Source organism: Aegilops tauschii, chromosome 5 (genome assembly GCF_002575655.3).
Source record: "Aegilops tauschii subsp. strangulata cultivar AL8/78 chromosome 5, Aet v6.0, whole genome shotgun sequence".
NCBI classification, from domain to species: Eukaryota; Viridiplantae; Streptophyta; class Magnoliopsida; order Poales; family Poaceae; genus Aegilops; species Aegilops tauschii.
In genome coordinates, this window is record NC_053039.3 from 378,622,951 (window position 1) to 378,632,799 (window position 9,849).

Here is a 9,849-nt window from a genome sequence, read left to right on the forward strand (position 1 = left end):
GTTGGCCAAGCCTTTGCCATCCGTTTTTTTATCTTTGCCGTCTGCTAGCAGAGGGGGGGCGTTAAGTTTTTTCTAATCGGCTCGTTAGTGGGGGCCACCTCTCTCTTTTCCGTCAACCAGCTGACGGCAAAGAATTGACAGATGGCAAAGACCTTCTTTGTCGTCTGCCAGTTGTTTGTCATCTGCTTTTTGGTAGCTGATGGCAAAGACCTTCTTTGCCGTCTACTAGCGGACGACAAAGAACTGGCAGACGGCAAAATCCCTGATTCCAGTAGTGTACCTTCGGAGACACCTGTAGAGCACCTTTATAATCACCCAGTTTCGTTGTGACGTTTGGTAGCACACAAAGTGTTCCTCTGGTAAACGGGAGTTGCATAATCTCGTAGTCATAGGAACATGTAGAAGTCATGAAGAAAGCAATAGCAACATACTAAACGATCGAGTGCTAAGCTAACGGAATGGGTCAAGTCAATCACATCATTCTCCTAATGATGTGATCCCGTTAATCAAATGACAACCCATGTCAATGGCTAGGAAAGTTAACCATCTTTGATCAACGAGCTAGTCAAGTAGAGGCATACTAGTGACACTCTGTTTGTCTATGTATTCACACATGTATTATGTTTCCGGTTAATACAATTCTAGCATGAATAATAAACATGTATCATGAAATAAGGAAACAAATAATAACTTTATTATTGCCTCTAGGGCATATTTCCTTCATTTACATAGTTCTCTAACCCGTAGGGTCCGCACGCTTAACGTTCGTTGACGATATAGTGTTATATGAGTTATATGATTTGGTTACCAAATGTCATTCGGAGTCCTGGATGAGATCACGAACATGACGAGGAGTCTCAAAATGGTCGAGAGGTAAAGATTGACATATAGGACGATGGAATTCGGACACAGGAAGAGTTTCGGAGTACACCGGGTAATCATTGGGGCACCGGAAGGGGTTCCGGACACCCCCGGCAAGTGTATGGGCCGTATGGGACAAAGGGGGAGAAGCACACCAGCCCTTCCACCCCTTGCCCATGTAGCAAAGAGGGAGGGAAGGAAGGGGAAGGCACCCCAAAGGCAGCCAACCCCCCTTGCCCCCCCCCCATACACAAATATGGAAAGTGGGGATTCGACCAGGGTAGGCGCCCTAGGGGTTGCATCCCCTCCCCCCTCCACCTATATATATGAGAGGAAGGAGAGGGGCAACACACACCACGATTCCCTAGCCGTGTGCGGCGCCCCTCTCCCTATAGTTCGTCCCTCGGTCATATTTTCGTAGTGCCTAGGCGAAGCTCTGCGGAGATAACTTCACCATCACCGTCACTAGGCCGTCGTGCTGCCGGAACTCATCTACTACTTCGCCCGTCTTGTTGGATCAAGAAGGCGAGGACGTCATCGAGCTGAACGTGTGCAGAACTTGATAGATCGGTTGGATCGCGAAGAAAGTCCGACTACATCAACCGCGTTGTCAAACGCTTCTGCTTACGGTCTATGAGGGTACGTAGACACACTCCCCCTCTCGTTGCTATGCATCTCCTTGATAGATCTTGCGTGTGCGTAGAAATTTCTTATTTTTCCATGCAACGTTTCCCAATAGCTAAGATGTGTTGCATACAAAAAAATTCAACACTCGTGCTACATACATTATCTAAAAAAGTATGCTACCGCTACGTATAACTTACTAACATGTACATCAACAAAATGCCCAGAACTTCCAAATGGAGAAAATATTAAATCAGTTCTCGAGGAAACTACGTCGTTCTGCACATGCACTGCAAACTCATGAGGAGGTGTGCATATTAACCCAATAACCAAAGGAAGAAAAAGGTCAGACACGTGAAATTTTAATACTTGTGCTGTTGTTGCCTTAAAGAATAAATGAGGCAAAAAAATAGGTTTCTTAGAAAGAATAAATTAGAGGTATTTCTATGAGTGTGTCTAGGGCACATCTAGATGTGCCCTAGTTATCGCATATCTAGGTGACTTAATCAAGCATAGAAAGAAAACAAGAAAACGAAAAACGAAATACTCACACAAATCTCTGCATTAGATCTATGACATAAGAATTAGATGTGCAATACCAATGGCACATCTAGGTGTGCTTTAGCAAAACTGTATTTCTATTATCCTTCAAGAAAAAAAACATATGCACAAATTTAAACAAATAATGATTCTATCCATACAATTTACACAAAAATTGTGTTTTTTTGCAATATGCAAAAATACACATATAATAGTGAAATAATCGCAATAAAAGAAATTTCCTAAGAAAGAATGAAATAATGGCACTTGAGTTATAACTAAATAAGAAATAAAACTAAAACTAAAACTAAATGAAAAATAAAATAATGAAGTTTTTCTACGATGAATTAGAGGCTTTGATATTACCCTTTAAGAAGAAATGAAATAGAATAAAAAATAAATCAAAAACAAAATAATGAAGTTTTCTAATAAAAATGAATTAGTGACATTGGTATTAACATTTAAGAAGAAAGTAAACAAAAAATGAGAAATTTGCACAAAATTTACACAGAAATTGCACTTTTTTATAATATGCAAGAAAAGTATATAATAGTAGAATTCTCTCTAGAAAAAAACTTTTCTAAGAAGTAATGAATTAGTGACATTGGTATCAACATTTAAGAAGAAAGAAACAGAAAAAAATGAGAAATTTGCACACAAATTACACAAAAATTGCACTTTTTTATAATATGCAAGAAAAGTATATAGTACTAGAATTCTTACTAGAAAGAAATTTAAAAATGAGAAATTTGCACACAATTTACACAGAAGTTGCACTTTTCTATAATATGCAAGAAAAGTTTATAATAGTAGAATTCCCACTAGAAAGAAATTTTGCTAAGACGTAATGAATTAGTGGTATTGGTATTACCAATAAGAGGAAATAAAATGAAACAAAAACTAAATCAAAAACAAAATAATGAAGTTTTGTAAGAAAGAACAAATTAGTGATTTTGGATTACCCTTTCAGAAAAAAAAAAGTAACTACCAAAGCGAAATTACAAAATAAAAAATAGTAATATTTTTTAAGAAACAATGCATTAGTGACATTAGTATTAACCTTAAACATGAAGAAAAATACAGACGAAATAATGACACACAATTTACATTGAGATTGCATTTTTTTATAATATGAAAGAGTAAGCATACAATAGTGCAATTTTCATAAAAAATGTGTTCTAAGATGGAATGAATGAGTTAAATACACATTACCCTTAAAGAAGAAAGTAAATTTAACAAAAAGCAAAATAAAATAAAAACAATGAAGTCTTCTAAAAAACTAATGACATTGCTATTACTTTAGGAAGAAAGAAAATAAAAACAAATAATGATAAAAATTGCACACAATTTACACATAAATTATGAATTTTTCTAATATGCAAGAACAAGCAATATAATAGTGAAAATATTTGCAATAAAGGAAATTTCCTAAGAAATAATGAATTAGTGGCACTTGTGTTACAATTAAATTAGAAATAAAATAAAATAAAATAATGAAATTTTTCTAAGAAAGAATGAGTTAGAAGCCTTAGTAATACCCTTTAGGAAGAAAGAAATTAAACACAAACTAAATCAAAATCAAAATAATAAAGTTTTCTAAGAAAGAATGAGTTGCTGACATTGGTATTACCCTTTAACATCCGCAAAAAAAAGGTATTACCCTTTAACAAGAAAGGAAACAAAAAAGAGAAAGTTGCACACAATTTACACAGAAATTGCAGTTTTTTATAATATGCAAGAATAAGTATATAATAGTAGAATTCTCACAAAAAAAAGTTCCCTAAGAAGGAAAAAATTAGTGACACTGGTATTACCATTAAAAAGATAAAATGAAACAAACACTAAATCAAAAACAGAATAATGAAGTTTTGTAAGAAAAAATGAATTTGTGGTTTTGATATTACCTTTCAGAAAAAATGAAATAAGTACTAAAACAAAATCAAAATAATGAAGTTTTCTAAGTAAGAATGAATTAGTTGCATTGATATTACCCTTTAAGAAGAAAGAAACTATAGAGTAATCAAACAATAACAAAATTTACACACAATATATACTAAAAATTGCGCTTTCAATAATGCATATGGTAGTGGAATTTTCGCAGAAAATACAATTATAATGAAACTGCACTATTTTCGTAGTATGTAAGAAATAAACACATAATAGTGCATTTTTCACAGAATTACAATTTATACACATAAATTACTTACGTGTGTATATTTTGTATTCACCCAACATCCAAAATATACTCATAAAAACCGACAAAAAACTGAAGCAAAAATGCACACAGACACCCTAATAAGAAAACACGTAAGAGACTTCAGCCCAATAAGAAATCAACTGACCCAAAATAGGGGCCAATGAAAAAACGTCCAACCCAATACAGAAAAACACACACAATAGGAAAAAAACAACTAGCACAAATCTTGGAGCGGCCATCAACAGTTAAAAAATCGATTGACCCAAAAGTTAAAAACTCAGTCAGCTGACACGTAGCTAAAGTGTTTAAACAGTAGAGGAGTGTAAACATATCACTCATCAGTCGACGCCAAGGCCCTGGTATCCATGGCGGGGTCGTTTTCTCATTGCCAGATCTAGCCGAGGGGGAGGCCGCAGCCGCGGTAGGGGGGTGCGCGTTGATGCCGAGCCGAAGCGCCTTCGCGTTCTTGCGGCGGAGTCGTAGTGCGTCAGTCTCCGTCGTGAAGAGCAAGCGGCGAAGGACCACCGCTAGGAGCTCCTCCTTCGGATCAACCATCGTGGAGACGCTGGACTGGCGGGAGGAAGCTGCATACACCGCGCGGCCCTCTCCCTGGCCCGCTGCCTCTCAGGCGTCCACATCGGGGTGGGGTAGGCGCAGGTCATCATTGGCTGGTCCGACATGGTAGGACGTGTTCGGTTCATCCCATGTCCGCCTCGTATCTGCGTTAAGGCCTCATTCGGTTTGGAGGATTTTCATAGGAAAAACGTAGGCCTCATTCGGTCAGTTTTTGTCACGATCCAAACGTAGGAAAATTTTATATAGATGCGTTCGGTTCGTAGGAAACATGCAAATGATTTTCATAGGAATACTATTCATTTTCTTTGTTTTTTGAGGAAAGTACACATCCACTCGAAGTTCATTTTCTGCATAGGAACGAGGCAAGACAATCCTTAGAATGACAAGTGTCATCCTATCAAATTCCTACACTACTTCTAATTCATACTCCCTCTATCTGAAAATACTTGTCATCAAAATGGACAAAAAGGGACGTATCTAGAATTAAAATACATCTATATACATCTTCTTTTATCCATTTCGATGACAAGTATTTCCGAACGAAGTGAGTACGTTTTAATTTCCTCTAAACCGAATAAGGCCTAACAGGTGCCGATCAGCCCGAAGGTATAAGGGCAGTTTGAGGAGGCCAATTTGGTCGCGACAAAAACTGACCGGTCAGTGACAAATTCGTCCCACCGGTGAGCCGGGCCGTAGATGCTCTTGGTAGTTCACCCCTCTTTTTCGTTTTTTCGCACCTGGTGCGTTTTCTCTTATATCTTTGTTCCGTTATCTCCGACACTCGAACCCAATCCATTTGGATCAAACCGAAAAGAAACGTCAGTCTGTCCATCAGTTACTGGCCACCAATCACACTGTGCATCAGTCACCGGGCACCGTGATTGGTTCGAGCAATGGCGGCATCATGGCGCGAACAGAGATTCGTGGCACCATCGCGTCGGTGCGTCACGCCCACGCGCGCCTCGGAGCCGACGGGCCGCGCACGGCACGGCGCACCGCCGTACCGTCCCTCCCATCCCGCCGCGCTGCGCACGCTGGGGCTGGCTGCCTCGTCCCGTGCCGACGTGCCGTGCCAGGAGGCCGGAGCAACGGGCTCGACGCGCTCCTGCCAGGCCCGGCCCCGATCGTGGGTGCCACTGCTGAGACGGCGCCGTGAGTGGGAATTTCGCTTGCGCTTATCGCCTCGGGCTCGGGGCGGCCTGGCTGCCACGGTGAGGTTCCTGTACGTGCCGAGGGGAGGGAGACCCGTCGCTGTGCGCAACCACCGCACGACCGCTGCTGGTCCACGGGGTGGGCTGCACGAGCGCCTGGGGCCCGGCCGGCGACCGGGGCGCCCCGTCGCGAGGGGATGCGCACGACACGCCACCGCGCGCGTCGTCTCACGGGAGTAAAAAACACAACGACGTCTCGGGTGGCGGCTGGTTCGTAGTACTGTACGTCGTATGCCCGTACGTCCGCGCGGTAGTTGCCGCCGGGCGCTGTGCCGGGGGTCAAACAAAGGTGGCGGTGGCGCCCCCGCCACACCGCTCCAACAGTCGGCGCCACGCACGCACACCGTCAAATGCAGCCGCACCGTAAAATGCTGCTCCACTTGAGATGGACGGCTGGACCTGCTCCACCGACCGGCCCCCTTAAGAGCCACCCCGCCGCACCGCACACGCACGTTCGAGCTACGCAAACCAAACGCCTCGTCCGTCCGTTCCTTTCCCTCCCTCCACCGCCGATCGATCAGGGCCAGCTCGCTCTCTCGTTGGTTGGTGGCATGCAGGAGCCCGGGCGGCGGCCGTTCGCCGGCGCCGTCGACCTGCGCCGGCCCAAGGGCTACCCGGCGCCGTCGGCGACCCCGCAGCCGCAGGCGGAGGCGGGGGCGGGGGATGCGCACGGTGACCCCTGCCCGCGGTGCGAGTCGCGGGACACCAAGTTCTGCTACTACAACAACTACAACACCTCCCAGCCGCGCCACTACTGCAAGTCCTGCCGCCGCTACTGGACCAAGGGCGGCACCCTCCGCAACGTCCCCGTCGGCGGCGGCTCGCGCAAGAGCTCCTCCTCGTCGTCGTCGTCTTCGTCCAGCCCCAAGCGCGCCAAGAACTCCAAGCGCCGCCGCGTCGCGCCGGCCGCGCCCCCGGAGCCCGAGGCCGAGCACGACGCCGACGCCTCAGCCGCAGCCGCCGTCGCCGCGAGGACGAAGGAGGCCGCGGCCACCACCGAGGACGTGACAACAGCTGACGATCCCGCCGCAGCCCCTGCGGCCGACGGGTGTTTCGCTTTCACGGCCGGCGAGCCCGACGCGCCACCTGCGGCGGAAGGGTGTTTCACTTTCTTGGCCAGCGAGCTCGACGCGCCACCCGCGGCGGAGGGAGACAGGGGTTTGGCTTTCACGGCCGCCGAGCCGGACGCGCCACCCGCGGCGGACGGAGACGGGGGCCTCGCTTTCACCGATCACCCGTCGGTGGCGCTCGGGCTCGGCGTGGCGGACGACGCCGGCGGGAAGGAGCTGGCGGACCCGAGCCCGTTCGAGTGGCCGTCGGGCTGCGACCTGGGGTCCTACTGGGTGGCCGGCGTGTTCGCCGACACCGATCCGGCGCTGTTCCTCAGCCCGCCGTGAACCGTGGTCGTCTCGCAGAGCTCCACCGGTGAGCTGAGCACGGCACGGTCAGAGCACAGCTCGAGCTCCCCAACCTTCTTACTATCATCATCGTCTGGCTGGATTCCGGCCAGTAGTATTTGGATGGAATTTTCATTTCACTACTCACCAGAGGGGTCGATCTAAGAAGCCGTTTGTTTTAGTGCCTGATCGGAAGGCTAACCTAGAAGGTGAGGTGCCTGTATAAATCAGTACCAGGTCTGATCACGGCGTGTTTCAAGCCCTGAAAAGATTTCCCTTTCGCGATTAGCGAACTACCACTACCACTCATTTATACTACTACTTGTTTGACTCCTCCCCTGCTCTGCTCTCTACATATGGTATGAGATTTTCATCCTGTTGCTCCTGGATCATAGTTGCTGAAACCTGGAAATGTACCTGTAGCTAACCAGTACGTCGCTGCTAGCATCCCTGAGCGTTCTTGGCAAATACGGTGCGCTCCGGCGAAGAGAGGAGCGCGTGCCGACCTCGCTCCGTTTAGGTGGAAGCTGCCACCACGTACAGTACAGCACAGGCATGTCCAGATTGTTCATAACTTCACGTACAGTGCAGGGCAGTACAGCACAGGCATGTCGAGATTGTTCCATAACTTCATCATGATCCGGTCCGGAATCAATCGGCGACGTGAGCGGCGAATCAAGGCGGCATGAATTCGGCCGCGTCGCGTACCACCGAGGGCGGGCACCGGCCACGAATTATTGTCGCCCGCCCACGAATTATTAGATTCGACGAATCGCAGCAGCCGGTACGCAACGCGACGTCGTCGAGGGACGGGCAGAGGATCGGTTCGTGTTCGGTTGGACGTCGGCGTCGGTCGGCGGACCTTAAATCGATTTCAATTCACGGGCGGGAGCGACGCGGCAGAGGACGACAGCTCGCTCGCCCGCGATTCCGACGGCGACGGCCCCCGGCCCCGACCGCGACGGGACGGACGCGCGCGCCGCGTCAGGGATGGGCCGGGCTCGGCGTCACGTGTCGGTCGGCCGGTCGATTCGGCCGTGGTGCGGGCGACGTGTGCGGTGGTGGACCGCGGAAGGGGAGGGGGCCCCGTCGGTCGACGTCGATCGCCTCGCCGGTGACACGACCCGGGCCGGGCGTATGTACGTACGCTGCTGACGGCGACCCGACCGGCTCGTCGGGTCCGGACGTCTGGGTCGCCGCCGACGCCGGCTGTTGAGGCAGGCGTCGGCGTGACGGTTCTGGTGGATGGGTATGCGGTCGTGTCGTTTGACAACGTTGCTGGTGGTGTCGATGGATCTCGGTCGTCCGAGCCTCGGCGGTTTCGCGCTGAAATTCGCTGGCAACCTTGCCATGTGTCTCGATCAACGAGTGCGGGCCATGTTCGATGCACCGGGATTTTCTGAAAATAAAATACAAGCTCCGCCGATTCAAAGAGATGTCTGTTTCTTCTTCTTCTTTTATTTTTATAAATGATGATGAAGAATATGTCTTTTTCATCTTAAGGAAAATGTACTCTCTCCGTCTCATAATATAAGATGATGTTACATCAAATATGTAAGCATACCGTAATGACATCTTATATTTTCCTCCCCGTCACAGCCTCCCTCCCCGTCACCGCCTAAGTCCTCCTCCTCTCTCTAGGCTCGCCGCCTCGTCAGCGGTTAGAGGAGTGGAGACCCATTTCTTATTATAATTCTTTTATCTTTCTAAGTTAATATTTTTTATCTTAGGTTTTGTTTACATGATGGCATCAACAAGGTAGTAACGACTGAGGGAGTCCTGGATTAAGGGGTCCTCGGGCGTCGGACTATGTAGCATGGGCCGGACTAATGGGCTATGAAGATACAAGACAGAAGACTTCCTCCCGTGTCCGGATGGGACTCTCCTTTACGTGGATGGCAAGCTTGGCGTTCGGATATGTAGATTCCTTCCTTTATAAACCGACTCTGTACAACCCTAGGCCCCTCCGGTGTCTATATAAACCGAGGGTTTAGTCCGTAGAGGCAATCATAATCATAAAGGCTAGACATCTAGGGTTTTAGCCACTACGATCTCGTGATAAATCAACTCTTGTAATTCTCATAATCAACAAGATCAATCAAGTAGGAAGTAGGGTATTGCCTCCATCAAGAGGGCCCGAACCTGGGTAAACATTGTGTCCCCTGTCTCCTGTTACCATCGACCTTAGACGCACAGTTCGGGACCCTCTATCCGAGATCCGCCGGTTTTGACACCGATATTGGTGCTTTCATTGAGAGTTCCGCTGCGTCGTCATCAGAAGGTTCGATGGCTCCATTAGTCATCCACAACAATGCTGCCCTGCGGGAGGATTTTCTCCCCGGCCAGATCTTCGTATTCGGTGGCTTCGCACTACGGGCCAACTCGCTTGGCCATCTAGAGCAGATCGAAAGCTACGCCCCAGGTCACCAGATTAGTTTTGGAA

The 9,849-nt window shown here is 47.6% G+C and overlaps 1 protein-coding gene across 1 annotated transcript; it reads left to right on the forward strand.

Annotated features, from left to right (window-relative positions):
• The first annotated feature begins 5,562 nt into the window (after positions 1–5,562).
• On the forward strand, positions 5,563–7,740 carry LOC109735223 (uncharacterized). Its single transcript, XM_020294430.4, has one exon. It carries the CDS (start codon positions 6,360–6,362, stop codon positions 7,404–7,406), a length of 1,047 nt encoding a protein of 348 aa, XP_020150019.3. The 5' UTR covers positions 5,563–6,359; the 3' UTR covers positions 7,407–7,740.
• Positions 7,741–9,849: the final 2,109 nt, after the last annotated feature.